The sequence below is a fragment of the Barbus barbus genome (genome assembly GCF_936440315.1).
Source record: "Barbus barbus genome assembly, chromosome: 15".
Classification (NCBI taxonomy): Eukaryota; Metazoa; Chordata; class Actinopteri; order Cypriniformes; family Cyprinidae; genus Barbus; species Barbus barbus.
This window is the reverse complement of record NC_136743.1, coordinates 10,184,314-10,195,731: the sequence shown is the minus strand read 5'-3', so window position 1 is coordinate 10,195,731 and position 11,418 is coordinate 10,184,314. Positions and strand designations below refer to the sequence as shown.

At 36.0% G+C, this 11,418-nt stretch overlaps 1 protein-coding gene and 1 long non-coding RNA gene across 2 annotated transcripts; one reads left to right on the top strand and one right to left on the bottom strand.

The window, feature by feature from the left end:
• Window positions 1–1,011: 1,011 nt before the first annotated feature.
• On the bottom strand, window positions 1,012–2,676 carry LOC306881066. Its single transcript, XR_013785121.1, has 4 exons — window positions 2,592–2,676; window positions 2,359–2,431; window positions 1,356–1,433; window positions 1,012–1,126 (listed from the first exon to the last, which is right to left on the bottom strand). It is a non-coding gene; the product is annotated as an uncharacterized lncRNA (long non-coding RNA).
• A 4,305-nt stretch (window positions 2,677–6,981) lies between these two features.
• Window positions 6,982–11,259, top strand: LOC306881731 (dehydrogenase/reductase SDR family member 1-like). Its single transcript, XM_079435969.1, has 9 exons — window positions 6,982–7,129; window positions 8,805–8,948; window positions 9,042–9,185; window positions 9,270–9,349; window positions 9,818–9,950; window positions 10,131–10,274; window positions 10,389–10,458; window positions 10,848–10,928; window positions 11,049–11,259. The coding sequence occupies exons 2-9, from the start codon at window positions 8,805–8,807 to the stop codon at window positions 11,177–11,179; spliced, it is 927 nt and encodes a 308-aa protein (XP_079292095.1). The 5' UTR covers window positions 6,982–7,129; the 3' UTR covers window positions 11,180–11,259.
• The last annotated feature ends 159 nt before the right edge of the window (window positions 11,260–11,418 follow it).

The window sequence follows — 11,418 nt, the reverse complement described above, 5'->3', positions numbered from 1 at the left end:
AAATCCAACTGGACTCCAATTATAGAAGGTGCATCAGCTTGTAGATTAACATTCCTGTCAGCGATGGCAAAAAGTTTTGAACCTCTATTCTTCTGAATAACCCAATAGCCAGCTGAAGGGCCATATCTCAGAATACCTTTTCTCTGAGCGGATGCCCTGGCTGCACCCACAACATAATTTCTTCCAATCACCCCTATTTCCCAGTAATGCTTTCCAGAATCAAATCCGTCTTTTCCCAGAGCTACAATAGCTGTGTCATAGCGCTTGGGAGTGTCAGGTACAGGCTGAGGGAATAAAGAGGTACGTGCTTATTTCTCATCCTGTGACAAGATGAGTCTGCGGTGGGCAGTGTTTGCATCAAAACTCGGCCATTCTGAGGTGGGCACACAGACAGACATTTTTTAGTTTGATTGCATTTAGCTGTATATTATAACCAGACTGAGATCACAAACTTAGGAGGTTCTTTTTTTCACTTATAATTTCTAGATAAAGAGTTATAAAAGAAATAAAGCCATACATTGTTAATTGTGAAAATAAAGCTAGTAACACTTCTCGCTTAGATAAAATAAAAATCTCACCCTTAAGTTCCTCTACTTCCTTTTTAGTCTCATCCAGGTTTTGTCTAAGATTCTCATTGATCACACCTATAAATACTGTGAATATATTCAAACCTGTCAGATTACCTTTCACAGATACATGCAAAAGATATTTGATCCCAGACCAAATTTACATTTACATTTAGCTGACGCTTTTATCCAAAGCGACTTACAATTGCTATATATGTCAGAGGTCGCACGCCTCTGGAGCAATTAGGGGGTTAAGTGTCTTGCTCAGGGACACATTGGTGTCTCACAGTGGATTCAAACCCGGGTCTCTCACACCAAAGGCATGTGTCTTATCCACTGCGCCATCACCACCCTCCCTCCCACTCAAATTTAATTTGCATTGTTCACTATACTGAAAGATTACTGCACCCCACAAACAGTTTTTTTCTTTTTCTCTTCTTTAAGCTGGGCCTTTGTATCAGCATTTTTCTTTTGCAGTGTAACAACTTTGTCCTTCTCCTGGAGTTTCTGGTCCTTCTTTGCAAGTTCTTGTTTTTTTGCTTCCAATGTCTTTTCTAGATCTGATAAAAGGGATAAAAAAACATTATTAGGCTTAGAAAAATTTCAAATGAACAATTTGAGTTTTGAATACAATATAATAAATCACATTATAAAATATAAAGCTGCAGAGCACATTTACATCTTCTGATTGGGCAATGTAAAAGCAAGTACAAAATACTGGACATGTAAACTCTATCATGAAGTGGAGATTGTGTTTTTGCTGCGGTGGTATTTTGACTATTGTCATACCAGAGATTTCTTCTTGTAATTCATTTTTCTCCCCTGTAATTTTTTGTAGTTCCTTTTCGAGTTGCTTCTGCTTGTGAACTAAAACAAAGGGCAAGAAATAATTAAATTACTGTATGCATATGCTACTGACTACCAGCTATGGAGTTTTGTCCTCTGTAGAGGACCTTATGTTTTAGCGATTTCTCTGAGACGTTACATGTCACAGTTTTAAGTCGGGATGTCCTGTACAGAGCACATTCAGGGCTTTTCAGAGATACCAAATGATTGGATGTTTCTCCATGACCACTCCCTCTTGGTCTTTAAAAATGGCTGACATTAATTTAGTGATCAAGTGTAACATTTAAAATTGTAAGTATCATTTGAATCTGACTAATTTTCAAGTAGTTTGTCATAAATAAACATCTTAGGAAAATGTTATGAGGTTTCAAATCAAAATATGACCTTCTGTTATGAAACAGGACATCGATTTCATACATGTCCACAGTAGAGGACACCAGGACTTGAAGTATGTTTATTACACATTTTGGGAGACACAAATGACTGAATAGAGAAAACAATATACATCAATATTCCATATTTCAATAGTGTGAAAATCTTGCTAATTATTACTCTCATTATTGTACTTATTTGTTCATTCTATGTTGCCCCAAAAACACATTAATATGCAAATTAAATACAGTTTATAGATACATTGTATATAATGGAAAAACTTGTTTATGTCCATTTTACACACATTTTGCATAAAGAAAAAAAGGGTTTTTAAAAATATCTTTCATAACACAGTTGAGAATCATCTTTATATAAAGTTTGGTATAAAAAATGAAAACTGATTTGTGATTAAAACAAAAATGCCACTGTTTTTGCCTTTTCTTTTTCTTTTTTTAAAACGGGACTTTTTAAAGTCCCAATGTCCTCTACAGAGGCCTAACATATGTTTAAAATATAATTTTTCCTTATGCTCTAAACAATGTAATGACATGACAAAACACTAAATTCACATAACTGTTTTTGTCCTGGTAGTCAGGATAAGTGATATACATATTGCTGGTCCTTTGTTTTAAGCTCTGTCTGTAGCTCTAGACAAAAAAAAAAAAAGTTCATATTGAGTAACATTGTGTAATTTCTAGCATCATTACATTTTATCTGTAACAAATATGATTGACAACACTCTGAATTTTCCCATTTGTGAACCAAATATTCCTCTGATTTTAAGCAGAGGATGACCTTTTCACTGACCTCTGTTTTTGTTCTTTACTTTTTTAAGCTCGCCCTTCGTATTGTCCTGTTGATTTTTCAATGCAGCAATGACTTCATTTTTCTCCCTCAGGTCCCAATCCTTTTCAGTAAGCGCTTTTTTTTTTTTTTGCAATTTCTCTTATAAACCCGACCACAAAAATGCAGTTAGTAAAGAAGAAAAAGAAATGGTCAAATTGATTCTACCTTGGTATAATGGGTCAAATTTGGGGTTAAAGATGTCATCCTGGCACTTTTGGCAGTTTGTTTCTCACATGCTGATCGTTGCTTTTTCATATATTTATCAAGACCGACACATCTAATCACGCCAGCAATCTTAAAGATATTGTATAGTATTGGAACAGTGAACTTGATAATTACTCAAGCACATGTCTTTGGTGTTTAGACAGTGTGGCCGTACCGTCAATTTCTTCTTTTGCATTCTGCAGTGCTTTATTTTTCTCCTCTTTGAGTTTCTTCAAGTCATCATTCAGATTGTTCAGCTGTTTGACTGAAATAAAAGACACAAAACTGAAATTTGTGGTATGACTATCCCGTAAACTGATGGGCAAAATCACTTTCTAAAATATTCTTTGGTGCCTTTTCACATTTACTTACTTAGCTTATCTGACAGTTCACAGTTAGCCTGCAACAGCAAAATCTCTTTTTCTTTGTTCTTTATTTGATTCTTTAGTCCTGGCCAACAACAAGAATATCTGTTTAGTAGTCTTTGTTTCACTATTACTCAAACAAATAATCAACAATCTTCTGATAATGATGCACTGAAGATTGACTTACCATTTATTTCCTTTGCATATTCCTCTTGCATTTGTATTGTGCTTGTTTTAGTTTAGACATTGATTAATTTATAGACATTATTTTCAAGGCTGTATAAAAGAAAAAGATTAACATTAACACATTTGGAAGACACTTTTAACAATGGCAAGCTATACATTTCATCAGTTAATGTGTTCCCTGAGAACCAAACCCATGATCTTGGCATTGCTAGTTGACTGGTTGAACTCACCCAATCCAAGCCCTTTCTCTCCAGATTTTTGGAACCAAGTACTGAGGTAGATAGAGAAGTCCTAGGTAGGTAGGACATTTTCACTTAGGGGTGTACTCACTTTTGTGGCCAGCGGTTTAGACATTAATGGCTGTGTGTTGAGTTATTTTGAGGGGACAGTAAATTTACACTGTTATACAAGCTGTACACTCACTACTTTACATTGTAGCAAAGTGTCATTTCTTCAGAGTTGTCACATGAAAAAATATAATAAAATATTTACAAAAACGTGAGGGGTGTACTCACTTCTGTGAGATACTGTATATACTTTGAGATTTGTGTAGAATGAAGATGGTTTGACTCACCATCAATATTGTTCTTTACCACTTTATAAGAATCCCTACATTTAATCGTCATCTCATCAAGATCTTTCCGGAGGCCTAAAGTAAAGATGATGAACGTAGTGAGAAAATCGCCTTTAAAGTTGTCGACATTAAGTCCTTAGCAATGCATATTATTCATCAAAAATTAAGTTTTTATATATTTACGGTAGGAAATTTACAAAAACACTTCATGGAACATAATCTTTACTTACTACACTAATGATTTTTGGCATAAAAGAAAAATTGATATTTTTGATCCATACAATGTATTGTTGGCTATTGCTACAAGTTTACCCATGACTGGTTTTGTGGTCCAGGATCACATATGATTAAAATGGTTCTGAATAAAATATAGTAAAGAAAAATACAATTCACATACCTGAGCAGTCCTTAGTAGATTACAGAGAGAGATAATGGAAATTAATTTAAAAACAACATTAAGTACATTTAACAGTGCATGCATGTAAAATTAAAATGATATGTGAAAAACACACACACAAAACAACATAGATTAAAAAACAGCCACACCCCTATGGCTCTTCTTTATCTTGTGAAATCCCTATGTGCCTAAAATGTATAGAAAAATTCACTTTAGACCGTGTTCATACTGAGTTTTTTCACTGTGAAAGACATTACAATTTAAATACAGAAATATGACTACAAGTAGTCATATCTGAAAAAAATATGTCGTAAACTTACCACAATGAAATGTACATGAAACCTACCATAATCTGAGCATCTTCTTCATCACTCCTAGCTGAGGCTGCATCCACAGGACCTAAATCACAATCAAATATCATGTCATACAATCATTTCTTCTCTTGTCAGAAAGAGGACAAACAGAGCCATCAAAGCAATGCTGTTCTTACCACATTCAGCCTGTGTCAGAAGGTAAACTGACACAAAGAAAAAACAAATGTGGAGATTCTCTATCTACCTCATTACTGTGTGTGAAAGTAATCTCACAGTAACACTGGAGCTCATGAGACTGTGTGCTTTATATATGAAGAGCACACCAGTCCGTTATTGCCCAACGGTCACTTTTACATGGTTATTTTACATCTCATGCCGAAAGAACACTCTGACTTAGATCATATTATAAGGAGTTAGTCAGAACTACACTAAGACAGAACTTGACAAGAAGAATGACCTAGTGCCAGAGAAAGTGTTTTAGACCAACTGATGCAAATGTTTATTGTTTTTTTTTTTTGCCGTTTATTCATTTTTAATCTGCACTGTCATTACATTTTACATGTGTTTTACATGCTGCTGTTTTAAATATGCCACAAAGATAAATTAACGTAGCTGGCTACAACATTGCCATAACTGTTTGTAAATGTAATGGTAAAGCGGTTTAATTTCAGCACCTTTGTCAAAGTGCTATGTAGAACCATATGAGGTGCCATATTGCATTGTATTTCTTCAACAAAAATGGTGCTAAACAGCACCAACAGTGGTTCTTTGGCCCATAAAGAACCTAGGGGCTTAACAGGTTCTTTGTATGGCAGTGGTGCTATATAGCACCTTAATCATCCCAAAGAACCACTGAAGAAACATACAGGAGCTTAACAGGTTCTGTATATGGTAGCGGTGCTATATAGCACCTCAGTCATGCCAAAGAACCGGAGAAAAACCGCTGAAAAACCACTGAAAAAGTGGTTCCCCTATGATTACGAGCCAAATAACCACTTTTAGTGCTATATAGCACCATTTTTTTAGAGTGAATTTTTTGAGTATCAGCTAGTGATGAAGATGTGTTCAAAGGCTTTCTTGACTTTAAAAGTAGGCTATACATTTTATGTTTGAGGTTTGGCTATGAAAGGCGATTAATAAACAGCTTCTTCTAAGCCCATTAATTGATTGTTTGGTGTGTACTGTAAGAGCAAGATATATGACAGTGAGGCCTCTGCCAGTATCGCTCAAATGATGATGTATGTCACACTAAACATAGTTTACTGCTTAGTTTTTATTACTGAGATTAAACCTCTATCTTTTTATTTAGGCTTCATCTGTGTGAGAGTGCATTAATTAGTACTAAAAACTATTTGGCAGCTATACCCAATGACGTGTACTGTACAAAGAAAGAGCAAAGAAAGGGGGTTACTGGGAGACTATGTGATGCTACAAACTATTAAAAATGGAAATGTGAGGCCCTTGGTTATTCATGTATTCGGACATGTTTTTAATTGGTAACATGTAAGCTGACTCTGCAGAGAGGCATCAAAGTATATTTAGCACAAAGGTTATCTGGACTGATGGATGGAAAGTAAACAATATGTTATTGTGGCCAAGGTCCTTTGGTGCCCAAGTGCTCATAAACCAAAGCTCTGCTGAGTAAATGCAGTGATTGAATAATTCAGTGATTACCACCACTATATGGGCAGTGATGTTGTTGTTGGGCCATGCTGTCATTTTAATGCAATGAAATGACCATTGTCATCAGATATATATTGTGCTCTTGAGGAGATCTTGGTTTTTGCTGTGTTACTGGTCCATTCACTGGTTATGAATATGCTACTTCTATGCAAAAAGCAGTACGCCAGAAGAGTAGTATGTCTGAATACATAGTATAAAAAAAATAAAAAAAAACAGTAGGCAGAAAAGTATCTGAATGTCACTTTTGGCATGAATGTCACTCCTTTCTATGTGTCTTTCAATAAAAATGGAAAAAAGTACCTGGAAAGAAAACCAGTAAAAAAATGTCTACTATAGGGAAAAGTAGAATCATATTGTGTGACACTGCAGATCCTCAAACCAATTTAGTCCATTAAACAGTAGGCTAGTTGGCAGAACTGAGGAAGAGCTAACTTTACCTTGCTGTAACCAACATGTTTAATCAAGGCCTTGGATTACCCTCTCTGTGTAATTATAAACTAAAGATGAACAAATGAAAAAAGGTAGTATTAGCGTACATTTGTATTCATGGGGTTGGTGATTTCATATGGTTTAATTAAGTTTTTATAAGCACATTACAAAACGAATTGACTTTATATTAGACGTATTACGGGAATAGGAGGCTGGCCATAAACAGAACTGTCTTATCTGAAAGAAATACATATCATTTCACCAAACTTTGCCTGTCGTTTCCTGATTCAATCCAGTTCCGGAGAGACAACACAGTTCATCGGAGGTTTAACCGCAGTGTTTATCAGGTAGCCTATGTGTTACGCAGGTTTTTCATTAGCCTTTCATTTATATTATATCTTATATCTTATATTAATCTCATAAAACACATACGCATGTGTCGAAGATATTCAAGTTTACGTTTCAATCTGCATGACGCTTTGGTAAATAACTGTGATGATGCATCGCTGTTGCATAAATTTCATTCTGTGCCAATTAAATATCATTAGTTATGTCTTATGTGTGTTTGTTACCAACCTATTTTTGTGCGGATTTGGGGATATCGCATAAAAACGTTGGATGGACGACGACATAAATTCTAAAAATGCGCACAAAAAGAACCTATTCGCTCGATTGTGTCGGACCGTTTTTATCCTATAAGAAATGACGCGGGTGAACTACGAAGGAAACATTTACAGATTTCCCAATGCGAAACAAAAACTCATACCTGTACAGAGCACAGTTGACTTGACTAAATAACTGCATCCCACCAGTCTCCTCGCAAACCATCTCAAAAGTTGTTTAGTCATTCTGACTTGCCTGAACCTAGATTTGATATAAGTGCCGCAGAGAGCTGTCTCATACAATTGCGTTACCAAACATCAGGCGCCCGCAAGACAGCATTTGTTATTGTGTTTCGTACGCATGCGCAATAAAGTTGTTTATGATGGAAACAAGTGCCACACTTGCAACAGCTTTTGTTTTTATTGTTGATACTTTGCGCCAGTTTCCCAGGAAGTGACGACTTGTGTTCTCTAGAACCCTCGGGATGGAAACGGAACCTTACTTGGTTTATTATGCGATGTATAAATCTTCCGCATACATTCACAACTTTGCATGGAAACATATGTAGGCTAATGTGAAGAAGATTGCTGTGGATATGTGATCACAGGGTGACGGGCTTTTATTTCTCACCGCTTCATTGTATTTTGGGACTCTGTGGGTGTCTACTCTCGATAACCCCCCACCCATTCCACTCTTTTTTTTAAAAAGCAAATATGTTATCAGCAAAATATAATTGGTTGAGCAAATGATAACCAAACTCATAACCCAATACTTAGTTAACAACACATTGCAGTCCATTAAGCATGCTTCTGTTCTAAGCCAGGCCTGTCGTTAGCAGAGAGAAAGGTGGTGGCAATTAGGGGCCCACAGCCACAAACTGCACCGGGACCCCACATACCCCAGCTATGGCCCTGGCCCAGACACATACATCTTATCCATTTAATCTTTTCATTTAATGTGGAAAACATCACAAAATCACATAAGTGAAAGGAACAAAGGTCAAAGCCAAATAATGACAAGTCTGATGCAATATTTGCATTTTTAAAAATGTTTTGTTGTGAAGAACCAATTACAAAATGATTCAGCGAGTTCTTTACTGCATTATACATCACATGTCTCTTGACTTCCTAGCTTGGCATATTACTAAAACGTTCCAATAATATGTACACATATATTGCTGTTTTTAAGCAAAATAGCATTTCAGCCATTGTAAGTCTGCAAGACTGCAAGTGCATGTTAAGTACCCCTTTTTGGGACAGGGCTTGCAATCTGGCCATTTTCAGTGAGTTGTTGACTTAAGAACCATTTGGGTCGATTTTTAAACAAATAATTTAAACAGTGTAAACCAATTCAATAATCTAATTCTAAAGATCAGACATTGTTATTACTGGCATCAATTTGTGTATGTTTGCTTGTCAGATGGCACTATCAGGATGGATCTGTGTGGTGACTGGTGCTTCCAGAGGAATTGGAAGAGGTATTGCCCTTCAGTTATCTGAGGCGGGTGCTACAGTGTACATCACTGGTCGACAGGAGAAAACTCTGAAGGAGACAGCAGCTGAGGTGTGGGAACTGGCTCCTGATTGTATAATTAATAGCCCTCAACTTGGGGAAGGTGATATTGATTTCATGCTTCTTTTATTTTCATGATAACAGGTGACAGAGAGAGGTGGCCGGTGTCTCCCAGTGGTCTGTGACTCATCTAAAGAGGATGAAATCAAAGAGCTGTTTGAACGTGTCCGGCGTGAGCAAAATGGCAGACTTGACTTATTGGTGAATAATGCCTATGCGGGCGTACAGGTCAGTCACATCTAACTATGGAACAAATATGCAGTTTTTCTATACATCATTTACTATTGTGTTGTGTTTATGTCTGTGTGTTAGGCTATTATGAACAACTTGAACAAAAAGTTCTGGGAGGTGGATCCAGGTATTTGGGACACAATCAACAACACTGGACTCAGGTACAGTAAAGTACAAATCTGGAAGGGACTCCGAATGACAGTTACATTTTATGAAGAAAGATATGTAAAAATAAATAATTCTGAATAAATTTAAAAACTTTTTGCCATTTATTAGACTACATTTATTTGATACAAATACAGAAAAACAGTAATATTGTGAAATCAAATAACTTTCTATTTTAATATAATTTAAGATATATACATGAATAAAAGTATTAATTTCTTTTAAAAAAATCATTCTGACCCTGAATATTTAAATCAATTGCGTATGACAACCTCATTACCTAAATATCAGTGTCACATCAATTTTTGACTTATTTGACCCTGTAAAGCTGAGCTGCACAATTAATAAAATTATTTAATTGAAGAAAAAAGCTGTGATTAAAGGCTGGATAATTGAAAATATTTATTGAAATTAATTTTAATCTTTCAGAGCCATTTCAGAGATTATGGTCACTGTTTTCACAGGGGTCACTATTTCTGCTCGGTGTATGCTGCACGGATGATGGTGGCGCAGGGCAAAGGCTTGATTGTGTTCATATCATCCATGGGTGGTCTGCGCTATCTCTTTAATGTATCCTATGGGGTCGGCAAAGCTGCAGTGAGTCCGTGCACACAGCATTACAGATTCTGAATCTAAAGTCATTTTCAGTGTAACATTTGAAAGATTGTTCATTTCAGTTGCACAGAAGGCCACTTCCATTTTTAGTTTGTTCATAGACTATTCCTTTATTCATATTCATTGTTCATTTATGCTTTAAACTTTCTTTTGGTTCTTCAGTGTGACAGAATGGCAGCGGATATGGCAATAGAGCTGAAGAAGAAAGGTGTGGTTTCTGTAAGCCTCTGGCCAGGGGCCGTTCAGACGGAGTTAATTAATCAGTATATATCTTGTGATGAGGCTCCTCCAGGATTTGATCCAAAAGTAAGCCATTTTTATTTGTATCATCATCATTGCTTTGTAAGTTCATGAAGAACAGGTGTGATTATGATACAAATACATTTTCCTTAATATCTGATTACTGTTTATCTTTCTCAGTTCAAGGAAATGTTCAGCAAGGGTGAAACGACGGAGTGTAGTGGACGATGCATAGTTGAACTGGCCAAAGGTTGGATTTTTTAAAAGACCGAATGAGTACTTAAAGGAATAGTTCACCCAAAAATGAAAATTCTGTTATCATTTACAAGTTGTTCAAAACCTGTAAGAGTTAAACACAAAAGAAAATATTTTGAAGAATGCTGGTATCAAACAGTTGCTGGTAACCACTGACTTCCATAGTATAGAAAAAAATACTATGGAAGTCAATGGCTACCAGAAGCTGTTTAGTTACCAACATTGTTCAAGTGCCTTCTTTTATGTTTAACAAAAGAAGTGAGTAAATGATAACAACTTTTTTTAATGAACAATTCATTTAAAGGGAAAAGGGTTTATGAATTATTCTTATTTGTCTGGAGGCCCTTGCTGATGTGTTACTTTCTGCTTCTTGGTGACAAACAGATGTCAATCTGATGTCAATGACTGGGCAAGTGTTGATGACCTGTGAGCTCGCTCGCCGCTATGGATTCAAGGATGTTGATGGTACGGTGACAGATGTTTATGTAGGAGTGATGGTGCTTCCTGTTATGATCAAAGATACTTACATGTAGATGTTCCAAAATGAAATCCTATACATTTTTTATGTGCTCCTTGTTATTTCAGGTCGCAGTGTTATGGACTACACCTCTCTGAAGTTCCTCATTTCCCAGGTGCCCTATGTGTCCTGGCTGTCCGTATTTACTCCTTCATTCATCAGAGTGCCTCGTTCCATGCTGAGCCTTGGCAAATTCTAACACGTCTCGGTTCCAAGACTGTGGCTATTTTTGGTAATCCTGTCATTATTTGAAATAAATAAAGTTCTTTCTAAGATTATTGTAATGCCTATTTTTACAAAGAAACAAAGCGCTGATTAAAATTCCAGTAGTGTCTGGACTACACTAATTGCACGATTCATCAGAGGATTATTGTTGCCAGAACTCATAACAACTTTCACCATACAATTTTCAATTGTAATAATATTTTACAGTATTAG